We start from the raw sequence: 23,584 nt of genomic DNA, 5'->3' as shown, positions 1-23,584 counted from the left end.
TCTCCTGCGTAGTTCACCGGCGACCATCTTGCTACAGTTAACTACTGCTTTAAGGTGAGTGATCTGCACAAACAAAAATACTCTTAACTCGCTGAAATCTTGACGGATTTACAAACGGTTTGGTTTATTACGAACCAAAACCGTAAAAAATTTATCTAATTTAATTAATTAATCTTTAAAAAAATGTCATATGAAAGTCCATTATAAGTATGCAGTATGATAACTACATCTCTGACGTTTTTAACAAACCAAACGGTTGAGAATTTAGTAAGCTATGGTTATTTCAATAGTACATGCACTATAGACGTTCATGTTATGTTATGTAGCAAGATGGCCGCCATTTGTGGCAACGTCAGTCCCCGTTGGCCAGCAGTGCGGGTGAGTCATCATATATCTATGGGGTGGACTACCCCACCTGCTGCAGTACCATCGCCTCCCAGGAAATCTACCAGAGGGCTAGATGTTTGTTTGAGACTATTGTTGTCGTCTACATTGTGGTTAACTACTGTACCCCCTTGTGGCCAAAGGATGCATGAATATATAAATGCCCCCAAATCCACATTAAAACAGTTTTGCAACGGTGTGACAATACATGTGTTCTAAACAACCAAAGCACACGTCAGTCGCTCGATTGTAATTACACTCCTCCCTTCTAGATGAGGAAGTCACCGGTTGCATTCAAGCATTCTTTCGGTCTCGGACCTTGACCCCTGCTTCTCTTTTTTATTATCTACTTTTTCTCCCCATTTTCAATTTTTCTCCCATCCCAATTTCCTATTGTCCAATTCTACCCTCAGCTGTCTCGAACGTTGTTAGACCATGCCTCCCACTGGTCGGCTGCAATGTGGCCGAAGCCTTGCATCACATGTCCCCTCCGGTACACGAGGAGGCAGCCATTGCATATTTTCACCTGTACAGCGCGATCTCTCTGGCGAGGAGTAACGTGTGGGAGGCTCACGCTGCCCCCGTTGCTTCCTGATTCTGCTGTACAGGCACACCAACCGACCTGTAGGAGTCGCTGTCCACAACGTCCGATCCCCACCCACCGGCTTTCCCACCCCCTAATACTGCCAATTGTATTAGTATGAACGACCAGCCAAGCCGGAAGCAACGCAGAGAGCTGGGCTCGAACCCAGCATCTCCTGCGTTAGTGGCGAGCGCCTTGCCCACTGCGCCACTTAGCCGCCCTACCTTGACCCCTGCTTCTGAAATCATTGCAGTGGGTGGAAGTGGTGTCCTCCTCCTCCGACGGGTCATTCCGCAGAGAAGGTTAATTTATCGATCCCTATTAATTTATGATCGATTTTAACTACATTTTATTGATCCCGTTCCATTTATGGGCGGCATGTTTGCGGATCTTTAGGCTGCGATCAGACGTTTTTAGTCCCATTGAAAAGGTACGGTGCAGCACAGAACATGTCCAGATCTCCAGTCCTCCTGTTAAAACTCTATGGTAAAAAAAACCTCTCAAGGCAGAACCTACTTTTGAATCCAATCCAACGCGACTTTCTTAGAACTTCAGTTTGGTTGTATAGATGAATCCAGTTCTGGCCGATATGTAAACAAGCGTTCAGTGAGAGGGTCTCCTCTCCTCACACCTGGCTGATGATCTCGGAGGTGTCTTCAGTAAACCAGTGCACTGGAGTGTCTTCAGCAGCCCTCTGGAAAAGCCTCCTCTGGATCACCTGCAGGGCGGCGACACAAACATGGGACAATGTCGTTAGAACCCTGGCACACAGTTTAAGATAAGATAAAATAAGATAAGATATTCCTTTATTGATCCCCTTGGGGAAATCTGAGGCGTCAGCAGCAGGGGGGAGGGGAGGTACAGGTATGGGCAGGATAATAGTAGGAAGACATCTGAATATAAAAAATATGAGACAAAAATAAACAGTGTGAATAATATAATGAACTCTGAATATAAAAATACGAGATTATATTATACGTTACAATAAATAATATAGGCAATAAAGGATTTGAATCTGAATATTTACTATGAGTAAGTGATCTATCTAATCTAAAATATTTAAATGATATCCCAACCCTAGCGATAACACCACCACGCCTCAGCAGGTGTGAGAAAGAGCGGACAATCAACAGATACACAGTGATTTATTTACACACATCGGCGATAAATATCGCGAGTCATTTAGAGTCTAGCTCCCTCCGTTAACAAACACGTCTCAACAAGTTGTCCACTGAGCGACGAGACAAAGCCAAGTCGCGAATAATTTCCCCTGTGTACCCAAGTACATAAGTCCCAAATCCATGACGCAAGTCTGACGGGAGCAGATGACTCAACGCACCTGTGCTTCACACACCACGGAGTCACAGGTTTCAGTCTGTCGTCTGGTTTTGGTCAAGTTGGTCATGGTCACAAATAATCACTGACTTGCCCTTGACCATAGGATACATATATATATATATAGTGTATATATATATATTTTTTTTCACGTTATTTACCAACGGAATGTTTAGCTGTCGATAGATGGAATTGATATAGAAAGAGTATTTTAATTTAGATTTTGGGGTGTAATACATTTCTTTATTTAATTGACAATTTGACATGGAACTCTCACATAGCATTATGTAAAAACATAGGTGTCTACGAATATTTCGGTTTCGAACAAAGCAAAGTATGTTTTAGATGACATTATGAACATCATTACATGAAGGTGTTTCACCCGTCTCACATGACCAACGTGTTGACAGTATTCTATCTTCATAGTATTAGTCATATCACGATTAGGCTTCTGATGTGGCAGCTGTTTGCTGCAGTAGCATGTACCTCAGGTTCAGTGTTGACTCACAACCTCTCATTGTCTATGATTAATTGATTGCCTATATGTACTATGTCTTTCTACTATTACCCTGCCCATACCTGTACCTCCCCTCCCCCCTCCTGCTATGGACTGCATTTATATGCTATGATACCCTGAATTCAATAAAGGAATATCTTATCTCATGTATGATTTCTAAATGGCTGAGAAACAGTGGGATAGAGCACATCAGCGTGCGGCAGCATGATATTCCACGTCTCGGTGAGTGATGCTGACTACGGGGGAGGAAGGCACACCTAAGCCTCCCTCCCGCCATCAACGTCTCAACGTGATCTCAATTATTCAAGGGGAAGTAGAGGTTGAAACCCGAGGCGTCTCAGAGACACCGGACACCGAGAAGCCCTACAGCTGTCAGTCTCGCCCGCGCTGTGGGTCATTTGAATCATTGCTTCAAATGAGGGGAAGGTTAGGAATGTAGCGTAAGTTACCCAATGGGACACTCCCTCTCTGTACCTAAATATAAGGCTACGTTCACACTGCAAGTCTGCAAGAAATTCTGATTTATTGCTCAGATCAGATTTTTTTGTTTGGCTTTATTATTATTATTATTATTTAAAAAAAATTATGTGGCCAACATCAGAGGTCACATGACTGTTCAGACTGAGGTTGCATTGTGAAAAATCAGACCGGCATCTGATTTAGGACCACATATGAAAGTGGCCCAAATCAGAATTGAAAAGATCAGATTCCATGTGATTTGTGCTGTTGATACTGAAAGAAACATATGAGCATATCAGTCACATTATGAGCAAGGAAATCTGTTGTGGGCCACTTTTTCCTGCAATGTGAACGTAGCCTAAGATAAGATAAGATATTCCTTTATTGATCCCCTTGGGGAAATTCAGGCGTCATAGCAGCATGGGGGAGGGGAGGTACAGGTACGGGCAGGGTAATAGTATAGTAGAAGACATAAATAAATATAGAAGAAAATATAGGCAATAAAACTATAGTAAAGATAAAAATAAGCAGATCTGAATATAAAAATATGGGAAAAAACAAACCATGTAAACAATATAATTAACTCTGAAGATAAGAATATGAGCAAGTAAGCAGTGTAATCAAAGGTGCAGATGAGGGTCTGTACATTTACATTTACATCTGTATATACCCTATCGGTTATATTATACGTTGCAATAAATATAGGCAATAAACACTTAGAATCTGGATATACTATGAGTAAGTAAAATGCCTAAGGGCCTACAGTATATCCTCTACTTATTTCTACTTATATCAACAACACGTGTGATTATTTTAAGTTTAAAAAAAGGACACAAACACCCAAAAGGCCCCCCCCCCCCCCAAACACACACCCTGTCCTCCCCTACCACACACACACCCTTCCCCTCCCACCCACACACACACACCCTCCCCACCCAGCCCTCTCTGATTATAACAGTTTGAATTGATTAACTCTGGTTTCAGTTTGAGCAACTCTTCAGCGTTCATGCCGATTCCTTCCTCACCATGTGTGGAGATTTAAGTGTGAGGTCGACATAACTGTTTATCCACAGGTTTTCATGACACTTAGCACATGTGACCCACGTCACTTGGCAACACAGCAGTAAACCAGGTCACAGGGTGAGACGTCTGGTGAGATGAAGAAGACTCTGTGTGTCACTAGAATCCAGTCAGTATCTCTGTGTGTCACTAGAATCCAGTCAGTATCTCTGTATGTCACTAGAATCCAGTCAGTATCTCAGTATGTCACTAGAATCCAGTCAGTATCTCAGTATGTCACTAGAATCCACCCCAGTCAGTATCTCAGTATGTCACTAGAATCCAGTCAGTATCTCAGTATGTCACTAGAATCCACCCCAGTCAGTATCTCAGTATGTCACTAGAATCCAGTCAGTATCTCAGTATGTCACTAGAATCCATTCCAGTCAGTATCTCAGTATGTCACTAGAATCCACTCCAGTCAGTATCTCAGTATGTCACTAGAATCCACCCCAGTCAGTATCTCAGTATGTCACTAGAATCCAGTCAGTATCTCAGTATGTCACTAGAATCCATTCCAGTCAGTATCTCAGTATGTCACTAGAATCCACTCCAGTCAGTATCTCAGTATGTCACTAGAATCCACTCCAGTTAGTATCTCTGTATGTCACTAGAATCCACCCCAGTTAGTATCTCATTCTCAGTATGTCACTAGAATCCACCCCAGTCAGTATCTCAGTATGTCACTAGAATCCACTCCAGTTAGTATCTCTGTATGTCACTAGAATCCACCCCAGTTAGTATCTCATTCTCTGTATGTCACTAGAATCCACTCCAGTTAGTATCTCAGTATGTCACTAGAATCCACTCCAGTTAGTATCTCAGTATGTCACTAGAATCCACTCCAGTTAGTATATCAGTATGTCACTAGAATCCACCCCAGTCAGTATCTCAGTATGTCACTAGAATCCACTCCAGTTAGTATCTCAGTATGTCACTAGAATCCACCCCAGTTAGTATCTCAGTATGTCACTAGAATCCACTCCAGTTAGTATATCAGTATGTCACTAGAATCCACTCCAGTTAGTATCTCAGTATGTCACTAGAATCCACTCCAGTTAGTATCTCAGTATGTCACTAGAATCCACTCCAGTTAGTATCTCTGTATGTCACTAGAATCCACCCCAGTTAGTATCTCAGTATGTCACTAGAATCCACTCCAGTTAGTATCTCAGTATGTCACTAGAATCCACTCCAGTTAGTATGTCAGTATGTCACTAGAATCCACTCCAGTTAGTATCTCAGTATGTCACTAGAATCCACTCCAGTTAGTATCTCTGTATGTCACTAGAATCCACCCCAGTTAGTATCTCAGTATGTCACTAGAATCCACCCCAGTTAGTATCTCAGTATGTCACTAGAATCCACTCCAGTTAGTATCTCAGTATGTCACTAGAATCCACTCCAGTTAGTATCTCAGTATGTCACTAGAATCCACCCCAGTCAGTATCTCAGTATGTCACTAGAATCCACTCCAGTCAGTATCTCAGTATGTCAATTAATGAATAGTTACTTGGTTAACAGACAACAAAGGGTATTGTTTAATGGGACACTTTCAGATATGGAAACCCTTCAATGTGGCGTCCCCCAAGGAAGTTGCCTTGGTCCTTTGCTTTTTCTCCGCCTGATTTTCTATGCTTTTCTCCCCACCCGAATTTAGTCGTTATGCCAATTCCCCCCCTCCCCTACCTGGTTGTTGTGCGCATGTTCCCCCTACTGGTCGGTACAAGGGAACCCTGAAGTCTACCACATGCTTCCTCCGACACATGCAGAGACAGCCAGCGGCTCTCTTTTCACCTGGCAGCGAGGACTCTCATTGGTGAAGTGTAACGCGTGGGAGGTCACACTGCCTTCACCACTTCCTGCCTTTCGCTGAGCAGGCGCCCAGACCTGACCTGTAGGCGTCGCTGTCCACAACGCCAGATTACCACCCACGACTTCCCTCGCACTAACTCAGCCAAACGAGTTAGTATGACGATCGGCCCAAGCCGCAGGCAATGTTGACTCCGGGAGTCGAGACCACAGCCTCTTGCATTGGTGACAAGCGCAATCTCCGCTACGCCACCCGACCGCCCCCCAGTCCTTTGCTTTTTTGTTAATGATTTACCTTATGTATTAAATAGTGCATGCATGGAAATGTAGCGGATGACACGACAATGTATGTCTCTGCAGAGAAAGATAACTTGGTTAATACGTTGCTCCAAGAAGAGTTAATGCTGGTTTCTAATTGGGTTACTGAAAACAAGTTAAAGTTAAATGTTTAAAAAACAAAGACTATCATGCTGGCCTCTAGAAATAAATTAAGAACGGATCAGGAACTAAATATTGTGTTGAATAGTGCTGCTATTGAGCAGGTTAGAGAGGCCAAGTTGTTGGGTGTGATTATTGATGAAAAGCTTGCTTGGTCAAGGCACATTAATAACATAGTGGCTAAAATGAGTAGGAGTATTTCAATGATCAGAAGGTGTGTTCATCTATTGAGTGAGAAGACAGTTAAACTAATTACAAGCTTTAGTCCTATCCCACTTGGACTACTGCCCAACAATTGGTTGAGCGCTTCAAAGCAGGATCTAGAGAAACTTCAGCTTGCACAGTCAGAACAGAGCGTCACATCTCGTCTTTGTGGTCAGAACTACAACCCACCAATACTAGACATGGCTATGTCACCAGACACGCCGTGGGTCTTCATTTTATTCTACCTCTACCAAGAACAAATGCACTTTAAGAGAACCGTAATGTATTGATTGATTGATTGATTGATTGAAAATGTTATTAACAGATTGCAGAATGGGTACAATACAGTACAGCTCAATATACACACAATTGTGAAGGGGATGCAGACCAGAGAAAGACTTTCGTCTTGTTTACATCAGGGTCCCCCATTTTCAATTCATCATAACATATATGACATACATGACATACAGGTAGACAGTACTGTTGCATCTAGACATTTATGACATACCAGATCTACAAATATACAGTACTGTTTATGTGTACAAAAGGAGTCTAAAAAGAGAGTATATACATTTGAGGGGGAAGAAACTGTACAATGGAGGAGGTTGGGTAGGTGGGGTGGGGGAGTGGGGGGTTGGGTAGGTGGGGTGGGAAACTGTACATTGGAGGTGGTTGTGTGGGTGGAGTGGGGGGTTGGGTAGGCTGGGGGGGAAACTGTACATTGGAGGTGGTTGTGTGGGTGGAGTGGGGGGTTGGGTAGGCTGGGGGGGAAACTGTACATTGGAGGGGGTTGGGTTTGGACACAGAGCTATAGAGCTTGTTGCATACTGGAATTGTATACCTGTGAAGATAATGATGATCAGCAACAAATTTACTTTTAAGAAAAAGTTGAAAAATGCTGTTATGAATAATGAAATACAGTTGAGTTATTGATTTATTTAGTTAGTATTGTATTTGTGGCTGGAGCCTTTGTGTGTTCTTTTTGTGAGATTTTGAGAATGTACTTAAGCTAAAGTGTTTCTTATGTTTTTATAGTTTTTTCTATTACTCCAATGTTGTAAGTTATGTGTTCAGACCCCAGGAAGAATAGTCTTTCACCCATGGGTGTAGACTAATGGGGATCCATATAATAAACAAATAAACAAATGTCACTAGAATCCACTCCAGTCAGTATCTCAGTATGTCACTAGAATCCAGTCAGTATCTCTGTATGTCACTAGAATCCAGTCAGTATCTCAGTATGTCACTAGAATCCAGTCGGTATCTCAGTGTAACGCAGTGAACAATCAGGGCGGAGGAAAAACGATACTGTGGGAACAACGGCTCTATGGAGAAAAACGCTTTTCTTTGTTTAAAACTTGTATCGGAAACTATCTCACAATCGTCCTTCGGTTCACTTTGCAGCTTGAGAGGCAACTTTGTTCTAGAAACGACACTCAGGCGTGTTGTTGCCAGCCAATCCAACACCAAGCCTTTTCTTTTTTCTTTTAGGTTCCCCAGGTTCAATGAAGCGTACAGCAAGCCTCGACACATCCCTCTGCTAACATGTATGTTTACTGATAACAAATTCCCTTAGAATCTAATGCCTGTGGGGATCCTGATGGTAGAAAAGAAAAAAGACTCTTCAACCAGAGTTCAGCCAGGGGGTAAAGTAGAGAGGACCGGCAACACACCGGCTCTAAACCAAAACCACTTCAGACTAGAAGGAATCTAGTGTGGTTGTTTTTATTACAACCACATGTAACACCGTGTAGTAATGTAATGCTAAACTGGATTAATAAAACACTAAATACTGCATAGTCTACTACCTGTGTACCCGCAAAACCCCTTTTTGGCGACTGCCGGAAATAAATCAAGACACCATATCTGATTTATGGTACCAAAATACCATCAAATCTACCTTTTTATACAGAAAATCCTAATGAGCCAGGCATGAAACAAAAAGGCTTCATTACGATGGGGGCTGTGCTTTTGATTTACAATCTTACAAGAGTGGGTTGTAATGCTTCATTTCAGAGTTTATATTATGCACCCTAATGTCAAAGGTATTCTTTCACAGCTTCTATTATATCCATTTTCAAAGCTGAACGCGTTTATGTCGAACTCGAGTAACGTGAGGCTTCAGTGAAGTGTATAAAGGGGTAATCGGAAGGTTCCCGGTTCGATTCCCGCTCCTCCCGGGCAGCGTGTCGAAGTGTCCTTGAGCAAGACACTTAACCCCTAATTGCTCCCGATGAGCAGGATCGGCACCTTGCATGGTCGCCTCCGCCATCGGTGTGTGAAAGTGTGAGTGAATGGGTAAAATGTGACGAACAAAATTGTAAAGCGCTTTGGATAAAAAGCTGCTATGTAAATGCACCATTTACCATTGACCTAGTCTACAATTCTTTGTTTCCTATATTCATTGCGTGTCGCTGTTCATCTCGAGTGTTCATAGCTGTTGTGCGAGTTGTAAATCTTATCGGGGCTGTTTTCTTTATATTTTCCAGGAATATACCATCCTGGGATGCTTTCTAGGGTCTCAGCCTCAGGCAGCGTACCGGGGCGTACCGGACAAACCTGTCTCAGGCTGTCAGAGAAACGACAGACGGGCAGGTGAAGCTGAGCGAAACCACTGCGAATTACAATGCGAATGGACTCTCCCCATCGCGAAGATCTAGACCCACGGTGCGCACGACTTAGCCGGGCCTTCACTCTATGCCGAGCAGGAAGTACTAGCATGCAGTTTGATTAGGTTTTTAAAGAACATTTGTACCTTGGGTAAACCCACTCAATTGTATTCTATGCTTTTATCCACCAATGATAGACATGACCATAATACCAGACATGCTTCAAGTAGTCGCTTCACCCTACCTCTGCCTAGAACCAACGCTCTAAAGAAAACGGCAATGTATAGAGCCATAACATACTGGAATAGGATCCCATTACATATTATACGGACGGAAAACAAGGACAGTTTCAAAAAGAAACTTAAAGGAGCCATAATCCGGAAGGAAATTAATATATGTCATGCATGAGTGTAGCTGCAGCCATGTTATCCAAAACTTCTTCTGTTTACTTTGTGTGTTTTTTTTCTTTTTAAAGGTATGGTGAAATTGATGTTTTAGTAACATTGATGAGCATTCTGAAAGCAATTCTTAAAAAGATTCACTTTTAAAAACAACCTTAAATTGTATTTAACACTGTAAAGTATTTTGTTTTGTTTTTTTGTTTTCTGTTTCTTTGCTTGCATGTAATTTTAGCCATCTTAATTGTTAGTTTCATTGTGTATTGTGTGTTGAGTACTGACTTTTAATAATTCTGTTTTGCAATAATTGTTTTTGTATGTTTTTTTGTGTGGACCCCAGGAAGACTAGCTGGTTGCCATGGCACCAGCTAATGGGGATCCGTAATAAAATCATAAATCATACCTGAGTCAGAAAGGGCACCCTGACCCGAGCACCGTTTATTACCAAGAGTTTTCCCGGGTTAGGTCGGAGTGCGGATGTTGTGGCAAAACCTTATCACAGTGAGTCATAAAAAACCACTGACACTCGAGAAGTCCTTTTGAAACCTTCGCTGTCCAATAGGGCTGCACGATTAATCGATTTTAAATCGAAATCGCGATTTGGAATGATGCAATTATCAAATCGCAAAAAAAATTTGAATCGCAATTAAAAAATGTTTAAATTTTATTTAACCAGGAAGTCCCATTGAAATACAAGATCGGTTTGGGAGAGGGGGGTAAGGGGTTTTAGATTGTGTGTTGTGAAGTTTAGACTTCAGAGAGGGAGAGTAAAGTACAGAAATTGGTGCCTGGGTATCGATTCCCAGGTAAAAAGAAACATTTTCAGGCTTGGTGTCCTGAAAAGACCCACCGCGTAGGCCAGATGCAAGCCGCATTTTACAATAAACCTCTGTGGGGCTGTTAAAAAAATTATTATAATCGCAAATTTAATCGCAATCGCAATATCTGTCAGAAAAATCGCAATTAGATTATTTCCCAAAATCGTGCAGCCAAACCCCGGTGATAGATGTCTGGGGTTGTGACGTGGCGTGGCGTGGGGTGGCGTCGCTAGGACGTAGCTCTGAGGCATCAGAAAGTGTGAAGCAGCAACTGGATCCGGCCCTGGGGTCCTGTAGGGACACGCGCTCACACCCGGGGCGACGCCTGGCACTTCATCACCAACTCTGACTTGCAAACAGTGGCTGAGCAACGGAGGGGTGGTGGGACCTTCCTCCCCAGGGCCCACTGAGCCGGAGGGCCCCCACGAGATATACCCAGGTGGCTGCACTGCAGCGTTTTGGTTGTTTGTTCTTACCATTAACACTTTTGATTTTAGTTGTGATAGGCCTTCACTGACCAACAACTCAACGCATTATAAATTCTGAATTAATGTTACATAATAATAATAATAATAATAATAATAATAATAATAATAATAATAATAATAATAATAATAATAATAACAGTTTTCCCATTGAGAAATATGACTGGTAGGTGAGAGAGAAATAGAGAGAGATGGTGGGGCCCTTATGTTTAAGTAATACTATTATATTATACAATGCTTCTGAGTAAGTAAAATGACATGGCATTCGGGGGTTTGAATGTTTGCATTAGGGAGTAAGGTCACATGGGCTATCAATGTTAAATGATATTTATCTATTAATCAGTATGTGATGAATTCAGTTGGAGCCTGTCTATTGCTTTGTCTAATTGCAGTGTTTGTTTTGTTTATTTATTGTTTTTAATGTGTTTGTGTGTGAGATATGAGTGTGGATGTATATTCTTGGACCCCAGGATCTAAATAAAACAAAACAAACAAACACATCATCGCCCGGGGGATCTTAATGGCACTCATGTGCCTGGCTGCGATATGAAGCTAGTGTAGCGTAGCATTACATAATACAGCCAGGGCTCTGCCCCTGCATGATAAGCTACGTGTTAATGCCAATCGTTCAGAGGAAGGTACACACACACACACTCACACACACACACACACACACACACACACACACACACACACACACGTATGAATATGAAGACATTTCACGGGGCAGCCCCGGTGTTTGGCACGTTTACCTGTTCGTAACATATCTGTTCGGCCATGTAGGTGTAGAGATATCGGCCCATGCTGACTGCTTCAAAATGCTAGAGATATGTCCAATTAATCAGACAGCTATTATGAATCGGTATACCTTTATTAAACACGGATAAGATCCTATAGTATGATTATGGCGCAAACTCATGAGAACTTATGTACTGCTATTATTCATTTATATTTTCTATTTACTTTATTTATTACCCAGGGACAGTGCACACGAATCAACATCTTCAGTTTCCACATCAATGTAAATGTGGCAGAATTAGCTAATGAGCTAGTTTTCATCTGTAGTCCCTGCCTGCCTACCACGCATGTCTTTATGGAGATGGAGGAAACCCACGCGGACACGGGGAGAACATGCAAACTCCACACAGAAAGGCCCCCTGCTGGGGTTTGAACCCAAGACCTTTTGCATTTTTTTTTATCTACTTTTTTCTCCCATTTTCTATTTTTCTCCCATCCCAACCCATCCCAATTTCGTATCGTCCAATTCTACCCTCCCCTGTCTCGAACGTTGTTAGGCCATGCCTCCCGGCCTGTACACTGCGATGATATGATCGCAAATTGCCCCCTAATTTGGTCCGTGCGAGTTTAAAATAATATCTGGGGGCAAGCTTGCGAGTGGTAATTTCAACCCTTCATTCGCATTTCACTCCTAAATTAATCCATACAAATTGTAGTAAAACATTAGCCTACAACCAGGGCTGTACAGTGCAATATAATGTTGCGGTTGTAATTTCATTAGACAGACCAGCGCGGACCTTTAATAACATGCAATTTAATTGACACGAGCAATGAGCTAACGGTAGCTTCTAACCAAGGTTACCATTAGGATTATGCTAAGCTAACTAGCGATCTCTGCTAACCCTGGAAAACGGTCAAAGCGGACTCCACAAGACTAGTTCCATTCGTGAGGAAAGGGGGTGGGTTATATTATATATATATATACAACGCTTGACAACAGAAGTTTAAACATAACTTCATATTTATTGGTTATTCATTTCTGTATATCATTGAATTGCCATCTCCGTGTGTCTCCATCTCTTCCTGTTTACATTCGAGAGTGACGTCATCACCTACGGCAGCTTAGACTATCAAAACGCGAAGGGTCTCTCTCTCTCTCTCTCTCTCCCTCTCTCTCTCTCTCCCCCTCTCTCTCTCTCCCTCTCTCTCCCTCCCTCCCTCTCCCTCCCTCTCTCCCTCTCTCCCTCTCTCTCTCTCTCTCTCTCTCTCTCTCTCTCTCTCTCTCTCTCTCTCTCTCTCTACATTCAATAATTTAAAGTAGCCAAATGTTACACACAGTATAAATACTAACTGGATAGTTGATGATATAAACATTTAATTTCATTATCTGAAATATTCTAAAATCATTAAGTCTGTGTGATTATTATTTTCTCACAGTAGTGTGTGTGTTACTGTATATATATATATATGTGTGTGTGTGTGTGTTTGGCTAAAGTGGATAGAAAACACAGTACTGTGTAAAAGGCACCCAAGAGTTTTTATATAAATTGTCTTAGATGTAAATAATTATTTTTATTAGTGTGTCAGTAGACTACTCTTAGTACATTTTCATTAAATTATTTTTTAAAGCATCTTCATGGTTTAATAATGCAAACATATGTTGCAGGGACTTATTATAATCATCATATTGGCGTGACTGTATGCATCAAAGGGTTAAATCAAGCATTTTTAAGTGCTTTAGAGGAAATGTCAAAATATTGCGATATCATTTAGAGGCCATATCGCCCAGCCCTACTATAATGGTAAAATAGTTATTTAAAAATGTGCCCCTAAAAAATATTGTTTGCCCCTAAATTTCTCATTTAGGGGCAAGTGTGCCCCTAGTGAAAAAGCTTAGCGTACAGCCCTGACAGGCCGGCTGCAATGTGGACGAAGCCTTGCATCACGTGTCCCCTCCGGTACTCGAGGAAGCAGCCGTCGCATCTTTTCACCTGCACAGCGCAATCTCTCAGCGGCGAGGGTCTGCGTGGGAGGGACACGCCGCCCCCCGTCGCTTCCTGATTCTGCTGCGCAGGCGCACCAACCGACCTGTAGGAGTCGCTGTCTACAACGTCCGATCCCCACCCATCAGCTTTCCCACCCCTAACACTGCCAATTGTGTTAGTATGAACGACCAGCCAAGCTGATAGCAATGCGGAGAGCTGGGCTCGAACCCAGCATCTCCTGCATTGGTGGCGAGCGCCTTGCCCACTACACCACCTAGCCACCTATTGCAGACAGTTTTTGTATTGTTTTGTCTGTCTGTTTGTTGTGCCAGGTTGTGAAAAAAAACAAAACAAAAAAAGCTAAAAAAAATTAAATAGAAAAGACAGGTTTACCTGCTCCTGGTACTTGTGGTTCTGGGAGAGCGGTGACTCACGGCACGGAGGGTTCCTCACGCGGATGCCCCCCTGCCTGTCGAGGGAGCGCGGCCTCCTGGGAACGCTGGTGACCTGGCTGCGCTGGTGCCACGACTTCAGCTCCTCGTTCACCACTTGCCGCGGGAGCCCCTTGGCGTTGGCGGCGTGGTGCGGGGGGTCCCACAGGGAGGGGGTGCGGGACAGCCGCACGCCGTGGGGCGAGGGCCTCTGAGTCGCCGCCTTCTGGAAGGGCACGGGGGCCTCGTTGTACCAGTAGTCGTGGTGCCTGTTGGGATGAGGAGGAGGCGGCTGGTTCTGCTGGCTGTAATAGCCCCTCGCCATGTCCATGTCCAGCAGGTAGTAGCCCACGTCCTCTTCGTAGTAGCCGCGGTGGTGGAAGCCCGGGTTGGATTGGTGCCTGGGGTTCTGGTAGAAGACCTGGTTCGGATGAGGGGCCAGCGGTGCCATGCTGCCGGTCGGGCTGGGGTGCTGGCGCTGGAACGAGGGCTGTCTGGGCAGCTCGCAGGGCACCTCTTGACACGGGGAGCTGTTGTACGACGGGTACGAGTGTTCGGAGTTGCTGTCCTCGGAGTTGGTGTGGCTGCCGTAGTTGGACCTCACCGCCGGCGGCTCCGGCGGCAAAATGACCGCGTAGTCCGTCAGCCGCCTCCGGGGGCATCTGCTGCGACCCCTGTGCCTCTCGGGGTCAAACGAAGGCTCCACGGGCGACGCCCTGTGGAAATGGTACGAGAATGTTGCATGTTAGCAAAAACGCAGTGCACCTTTTTAAATGAATATATTTAGTGTAAACAGTCAAGTGTTCCTTAATGAAGGGGGGGGGGGGTAGGGTAGGTTCATAGATAATAGAATAATAAAACATAGAACAAAGTTCAAGTAATAATGACAATAGTGATAACAGTAGTAGTAGTAGTGGCAGGATTCAGTCAGACAGTAGTAATAGTGATGATGGTATACATGGTCCAAACCATAGTAACACACTGCGCCAGAGTCCTAACAGTGTTTTTTATTAAGAGTCAGACCTGTCCTAACAGTGTTTTTTATTAAGAGTCAGATAGTCCTAACAGTGTTTTTTATCAAGAGTCAGATAGTCCTAACAGTGTTTATTATTAAGAGTCAGATAGTCTTAACAGTGTTTATTATTAAGTCAGATAGTCCTAACAGTGTTTATTATTAAGTCAGATAGTCCTAACAGTGTTTATTATTAAGTCAGATAGTCCTAACAGTGTTTATTATTAAGTCAGATAGTCCTAACAGTGTTTATTATTAAGTCAGACAGTCCTAACAGTGTTTATTATTAAGTCAGATAGTCCTAACAGTGTTTATTATTAAGAGTCGGATAGTCCTAACAATGTTTATTATTATGAGTCAGACAGTCCTAACAGTGTTTATTAAGAGTCAGACAGTCCTGATGACTGTAAAAGCCATCAGGAAATAAGAGCAGCGATTATCAGCGCGCGGCACGAGCGTGCGTGCGTACACATATACTATCGATCATTTAGCGTTTATTTGAAAACGATTCATAAATAGGCCGACAAATGACAACGTTCTGGAATATTCCAGTAAAAGACGATTATCATCATGGGGTTGTTTTTTCCGCGAAAACGAGTGATTTTCAAAATGCTATCAAACAGGAGGGCGGAGCTAGGCGTTCATGGAGTGAGACGTGTTTCACGTGAGCTCCCTTCTATCGTGCAAAATATACTTTTCTCCCCATTAGTCTTTATTTTATTTTTATTTGTTATTTGTTATGTCTGCTTGTTGAGTCGTCGAGTTTCAACTACTTTCGTCGACTTTTTTCAACTTTCTGCGATGTCGGTGGAGACCAGATCCATGAGCACCCCAGCCGGCAAACTGCCACCGGATCTACCCTCGCCTTCGCCCGGTATCAGTGAGATAAGTGAAGCTGTTCTCTCGGTCATGACCAAACTCCATGCAGACTTTGAGATACGCTTCGCTGAAACACAAAGAAAAGTGCAGGCGGAATTTTTTGATACCCTTCATCGAGAGATGTCAGAGGAAATTAGGTTGGCGGTCGACCCGTTGAGACAAGATGAGACAAGATGGAGTCGCTGCATGCTGTCTCCTCGGCTAATGCTAACGAACTAGCCACGCTAACGACAGAGGCCTCACTACAAGGCGAGAGGCTGGCGGGTCTGGAGACCTCCCTGCTGGCTAGGCAGGCTGAAGTTGCCAAACTACAGTCGGTAATTGTGGAAATGCAGTCCCGGGAGAGACGCTACAACATCAGGATTGTTGGTGTACCGGAGGGCAATGAGGGAGGCCGTCTCTCAGAGACCATACCGGAATTATTGCAGAAAATACTGGGGAAAGATGTCCTCCCCAGCCCTCCCGTATGTGAGTCGGCCTACAGAGCGGGCAAGACCAGTCCTGGAGTGAACAAAGAGCCGAGGCCCATCATTGTCAAGCTAAACAGGCTTCAGCAGAGGGAGCTCATCATGCGGTCGGCCCGTGCCAGAAGGGGTAAACTAAGTCTTGGCGATCACAAAGTGGCCATTTTCGAAGACTTTACGCCGGAGGTTCAAGCACAGAGAGGCGAATACAAAGTGGTCATGTCCAGGCTATGGAAACTAGGCCTGAGGCCTACGCTATTCGCTCCCGCGAAATTATCTGTTCTGGGTAAGGGCGATGATCGGCGTTCATTTTGGTCGTTGGCTAAAGCGGAGGAATATCTCGGGGGGATGGCCGAGACTGTAGCTTGATATCTATGTCGGGTGAGTGACTTGGCGATGTGGGCCTGAATACATTGATAGGGCGGACTACTCACAAATGCTTGTTGTCATGCCCAGACAGGCTAACTGTCCACTGCCCATCCAAACTAGCGGGGCATGCCAATGACTTCTGTTACTTGCTAATGCTGACCTCATGGTCGTACGTGTGTGTCGCCTCTATGAAAGCTAGCGAGCTAGCTGGACAATGTACATAACAGATTCTAGCGTGCTAGCCGGATTCATCACTAGCTTACGCGCTAGCCTCGGGCTAGCTAGCAGGCTGTGTCTATCGCCCGCGCCGAGACATTCGAGACCCGTTAATGTTCGTATTTTGGTTGTTGTTGCTGTTTAAGTGACATCGGTTTGCACAATTCAACAGTGATCGGGTCCTTAACTAACTTCTTGTATGCTTTTATTTGTATATCCAGGCTGTTTTGAGCTTTGGGCTCCAGTAGTAGAAGGTCGGTTGAATATATATATACAATATATGATAACAGGTTGTGTCAGGTATAGCTTATTACTATCCCGGGTTAATGAAGGTGTTTAATTCTATTCTTACATAGGTTATGTCATTCCAGCCTTTGTGCCTGACCAGAGGGGTTGTTACATGCGTGCACTTTGACCATAACCCTTTTTTCCTTTTCTTCTTATTGCCGCTGTTTAAATGACGTCTGTTTGCGCAATTTAACTGTGATCCGATCCTGCCTTAGACTATCTGCTGGTATGCTTTAATTTAATTTTGTTTAAAATTTTCCTTTATCCATTTATGCTATAACATTGCAACATTAATACGCAGACTCGGAAGTAGATGGTTACAGGGATGATGTTGAGTTATTATATAATAATAGCTATTTTTTCCATTATAGTTGTCTCATGTTAGGGCCAAGGCTCACGGTGGTTTTCGACCGATATCTTTATTGAATTTCATTTTTATTTTTATTTGTGTTTATTGGACTAGTGGGGGTTTAATCAGGGGTTTATCTAGAGAGGGGGTCGGAGTGGAGAGCGTCTTATTGGATCCATGATTCCAGTGGGAAATGATAGGAAGATGACCATCCTTAGTGGATGGGGCATAGGGAGGGGATTGGAGAGTGGGTATAGGAGGGTTAATAATAGGACGGTGGGTTAGGGTTTAGAGTAGAAGGAGGGGGGGTTGTAACTGGGGTGGTATTTTTCTGTGTTTTATGTACTGTTGTCTTATATGTGTGTAATTGTTCCTCCTCTGAACTCCTGGGATTGACCGTCTGGGCCCGCCTGGATCAGCGCCTCTGTACTCAGCCTGGCTGCAATGGTATGTTCTCTACGCATTTAGACAAATTCGACCATGGCTAAATTGAATATTTTAATTTGGAACACAGGGGGTCTTAACGCCCCACACAAGCGTGCCAGTGTCCTTTGGTTATTGAAGAGAAGAAATATTGACATTGCTCTCCTTAGTGAGACGCATTTATTTGTGGGTGATGTGTCAAGGCTAGCAAATCGACAATATCACGTTATCTCCTCATCCTCAGCCGATGATAAGACGAAAGGAGTCGTCATAGTTACAAGACGTAACCTTGATATCAGAGTCCTGGATGTGTGGTCGGACACGGAGGGAAGGATTACTATAGCAAAAGTTGAGTTCTCTCATAGGAAGATGGCAATAATAGCATTGTATGCCCCTAACACATTTGATTCAGCGTTCTATAATACAATCACGAAGAATATGTTGGAACTTACTGGATACGCTCTCATTGTGGGTGGCGATTTTAATGCGTGCTGGGATGCGGAGATGGATAGGTCCGGGTCCTCTGAAACAAGCGACCAAAAACGGTCCTCTAAGGCCCTCAGGATGTGGGCCCAGGACACGGGGCTCGCAGACCTATGGCGCTTATCCAATCCCACCCTCAAGGATTACTCTCACCTGTCTGCCAGACACAAAACCTTCTCTCGAATAGACTATGCATTCGCATCCCCTAATTTGTTTGATCGTTTCGACGCCTCATTGGTTCCCCTGGCTCTCTCGGACCACAAGGGGATTTTCCTTGTGGCAGGCTCTCCACAAAGATAGGCAGTGCAAAAAAAAAAAAAAAAAATTATAATATATATATATCTTTTTAATGACTAATCGACGCAACAATTTCTCGTCGACAATTTTTTATAATCGACGTTGTCGATTATGTCGACTAATCGTTGGAGCCCTAGTGTTTATTAAGAGTCAGATAGTCCTAACAGTGTTTATTATTAAGAGTCAGATATTCCTAACAGTGTTTATTAAGAGTCAGACAGTCCTAACAGTGTTTATTATTAAGAGTCAGATAGTCCTAACAGTGTTTATTATTAAGAGTCAGATAGTCCTAACAGTGTTTATTATTAAGAGTCAGATAGTCCTAACAGTGTTTATTATTAAGATTCAGATAGTCCTAACAGTGTTTATTATTAAGATTCAGATAGTCCTAACAGTGTTTATTATTAAGAGTCAGACAATCCTAACAGTTCTCAAGTTCACCAGCCGTTAGCTCTCCAGCAATTGGCAGCAGTCCGTGCCCACTGTTGTGGAGCCTGATAGCTACTGGCACGAAAGCCACCATGTCTTACATTTTATTCTTTAGAGACAATTCTAATAAAAAAAAAACTTTTGGCAGTAGCTTGGGGTCAGCTTATAAACAGATGCATCATTGTCTAATACTGTTCCTTTGTTCTACTTTGTGTGTGTGTGTGTGTTGTGTATGCATGTGTGCATGTATTTTCGTGTTCAACATTAAACTATTGTGCAACCTTATACACTATACTTAATGTTTTTAAGTTGAAGGAAATTGCAGCAAATGGCTTTCTTTATTGCAATGTTTGTTGCCTCTGGGACGGGGGGACCACCCCCTGGTTGCACCGTTTGAATATCCTGGGAAAAGCCCTGCCTAGTATCCAGATGTCACTCAAATAATAATCTAAAGAACTACAGTAATTGTGCTTTCTGGCCTCGTCATGGATAATAATAATAATTATGGCTTGGTGTAGGTGTGTTCGACACGGGTCGTGGTGGCAGGCGGGTGTGTTCGACACGGGTCGTACTGGCAGGCGGGTGGACTCGGGGAGCTACCTGAGAGAGAGCTGGCGGCGCACTGATATCTCCGGCGTGGAGGGCGTGCTGCAGGACTGAGTGTAGCACACTTTCAGATGGGACACCGGCTGCGGCAGGGGAGAGTGTCCCAGGCTGGCCTCCCGGGGAGAGTGTCCCAGGCTGGCCTCCCAGGAAGAGTGTCCCAGGCTGGCCTCCCGGGGAGACTGTCCCAGGCTGGCCTCCCGGGGAGACTGTCCCAGGCTGGAATCCCAGGGAGAGTGTCCCAGGCTGGCCTCCCGGGGAGTGTGTCCCAGGCTGGCCTCCCGGGGAGACTGTCCCAGGCTGGCCTCCCGGGGAGACTGTCCCAGGCTGGAATCCCAGGGAGAGTGTCCCAGGCTGGCCTCCCGGGGAGACTGTCCCAGGCTGGCCTCCCGGGGAGACTGTCCCAGGCTGGACTCCCGGGGAGACTGTCCCAGGCTGGATTCCCAGGGAGAGTGTCCCAGGCTGACCTCCAGGGGCGGTAACACCTCGGTCCTGGCCGGACTGCTGAGGAGATGACATGGGAGCGGAAGAAAGTAGCAATGGTTTAAATTTGACAAACATAATAGCGGCTACGTGGCGTAGTGGGCAAGGCGCTCGCCACGAATGACGGAGACGCTGGGCTTGCCTGTTCGAGCCCAGCGCTCCACATTGCTTTCAGTTTAGCTGGTCGTTCATACTAATACACATTGGCAGTATTAGGGGGTGGGAAACTGATGGGTGGGGATCGGGCGTTGTGGACAGCGACTCCCACAGGTCGGTTGGTGCGCCTGCGCAGTAGAATCAGGAAGTGTCGGGGGCAGCGTGAGCCTCCCACGCATTACTCCTCGCCACTGAGAGATCGAGCTGCGCAGGTGAAAAGATGCGACTGCTGTTATCTCAAGTACCGGAGGGGACTTGTGCTATGTATGACTTAGTCCACATTGCAGCCGGCTTGTGGGAGGCAAGAAACAGCGTTTGTGACGGGGGAGGGTTGAATTGGATGATACGAAATTGGGATGGGAGAAAATATAGAAAAATGGGAGAAAAAGTGGATAAAAAAAGAAAAAAATTGACAAACATAACTAATACGGAAGCATAATTGACTGTCACGAAAGAAAAAGAAAACGGAACAGTATCACGTTATAACGTAAAAGCGTTATTGTTATAACAAGATGTTTTCACATTATAACAAGATATCTTCGCTTTATAACGAGATGTTTTCATGTTATAACAAGATATTTCCATGTTATAACAAGATATCTTCATGTTATAACAAGATATCTTCGCTTTATAACGAGATGTTTTCATGTTATAACAAGATATTTCCATGTTATAACAAGATATGTTCACGTTATTACGACATACAAGCTTATCACGTTCTAACATGACACGTTTGTTCTAAAACATGTTATGTTCTATGTTATAACATGATAAATAGTATATATTGAGTTTATTGTTAGAAGTTTGTATGTCGTAATAATGTGAAAATATCTTGTTGTAATATTGTTCTATCTTGTTCTATATATTCTAAGTATCAGAAAGCACATCACTGTTAAGAACTAGAACAGGGGTGGCCAACCAGTCAGAGACTAAGAGCCACAAAAAAATTACTGTGGTACCACAAAGAGCCACACCATATACCAGCGTTTCTCAACCTTTTTTTTCAGTCACGGCACCCTTCATGTGTTTATAGGTCTCACCCTCTGGCCTCTGAAGTTGCTAATGTCTTTTTTATTTGGGCCTCACAGGGTTAAAAGTACCCTGTGAGACCCACGGTTGCAAAATTACAAAATCACTTTTAGCCATTTAAAAAAATAATGTTTATTTAAAAAATGTTAAAGGGGAACTATTTTACTATTTCTTTCACTATTTGGGCACTTTTACACAATTCCTGTGAGTCTATGGAACACCTAGGTTTTTTTCAAAAAAAATGCATTGTTTTGTATTTCTAATCAAGTACTAAAAACCGCATTTTCTACCTCAAGATCTTAAGCCGTTTTGAGGCTGGGCTCCAACCACTGTGTGGCCTGGTGCCAACTGCCACATCAACTGCCACATTATTATGCAGCTGAGAAATCTCTGACATCACAGATATGCACATTTTCAGATGACTCAGTTCAGTGAGGGTGAATATTGTGAGAGGAGAATTGGAAGAATTCGCCAATATGAGAATTAGAGACATATATCCTATTAATATAAGTCCACATAGCTAAGAAACAATGGTAAACACTGAAAAAAGCCATTTATAAGATAGTTCCCCTTTAAGCACATGTATAGTCAATTGGTCCTGTTGTTCAGCCTCACAATGCTATTTGATAGTAAATGTGTTTATATGTCCCACCCTCTGGCCTCTGAAGTTGCTAATTTCTTTTTAATTTGGGCCTCACAGGGTTAACCTCTTAAGCCCGAGATATACAGTAAAAGTGTATATTTTCAGCATTATGTTTGTTTACCAATTATTTTAACTGTTATTAGTGAAATATAAGATTATAGAAATCTCAGGGCATTGAGTCGGAAACCGGCGCATATTGACAGGAGGAAGTGGCACAGCCAAAAGTGAGTGTAGACTTTTGAAGGAAGAGACTCGGGGCTTTCAAATTTCGAAAAACGACCCTACCCAGCTCACACCAGCCCCTGTCAATCATCTGACTTCTGGATTTACTTTTTAATTTCTCTTATTTTTTGGGATTATCTCCCACAAACCTGAACGTTATTGCCATAAAACAGAACGCAGTTAGTTTCTCTACCTTTCTGTGAACGTCTTGCAAAAAACGGTGTTGCAATATGATGAAAAATGGTGGAGAAATTTACATTATAAAAAAGATGGCAGAATTCAGTACTGTATCTACAAAACCTTCTGTTTAATCATCTTCCCTTTATTCATTTGCTTAGATTTTTCAGGTCTGGTCAATTTTAGCATGGTGTTATTTACAGTCAAAGATAATTTTTTTTTTAAATAGAATTGATATTCTCCTTTGGTTCATTACAATTTACTCAAGCCTAGTAACAGACACACTATTTCTGACACTGATCCATATATGTCCCTAGATTCAGATACCAAGAACATGCAAATGGACCATTTAAAAAAAAAATTGTAAATGTTTATTCTACGTCCTTATAAAATGAGTGACATAAAAAAAAAAAAGTAAAAAAAAAAAAAAAGTAAAAAAAAAAAAAAAGTAAAAAAAAAAAAAATTTTTTTTTAATTTTTTTTATGGATGGAAGAGCCGCACATTGACGGGCAAAGAGCCGCATGCGGCTCGCGAGCCGCGGGTTGGCCACCCCTGAACTAGAAGAATACTCAGTAGAGTGCAGATCTCCTCCAAGGCCTAACTATCTCTCCACTCTGCCACTACTTTCACAAAAAACATTTTACCGGTAGATAACAGAAACAAGAGTTGTTGATATTGCCAATCTCAACAGACCCAGGCTATAAATCCATATCGTGGCCCTAGGGGAAAGGTCATGGGGTCATCAAAATCAACACGTTTGTTCCTCTAGGGTTCATGAATGAATGGCAACAACACATTTAGTGACT

The 23,584-nt window shown here is 43.3% G+C and overlaps 1 protein-coding gene across 1 annotated transcript in view; it reads right to left on the bottom strand.

Moving 5' to 3' along the window:
- Positions 1–1,019: 1,019 nt before the first annotated feature.
- LOC311230520 (innate immunity activator protein-like) overlaps positions 1,020–23,584 on the bottom strand; it is a 53,093-nt gene continuing 30,528 nt past the window's right edge. Inside the window, exons 8-10 of the mRNA XM_084316814.1 lie at positions 20,065–20,571; positions 14,218–14,971; positions 1,020–1,685 (exon numbers count right to left, since the gene is read on the bottom strand). Coding sequence (XP_084172940.1) covers positions 1,593–1,685; positions 14,218–14,971; positions 20,065–20,571 — 1,354 coding nt within the window. The 3' untranslated portion in view covers positions 1,020–1,592. The remainder of the gene's footprint in view (positions 1,686–14,217; positions 14,972–20,064; positions 20,572–23,584) is intronic.

Source organism: Notolepis coatsorum (assembly GCF_963971535.1).
Source record: "Notolepis coatsorum genome assembly, chromosome: 6".
Classification (NCBI taxonomy): domain Eukaryota; kingdom Metazoa; phylum Chordata; class Actinopteri; order Aulopiformes; family Paralepididae; genus Notolepis; species Notolepis coatsorum.
This window is presented reverse-complemented; position numbering and strand designations above follow the sequence as displayed.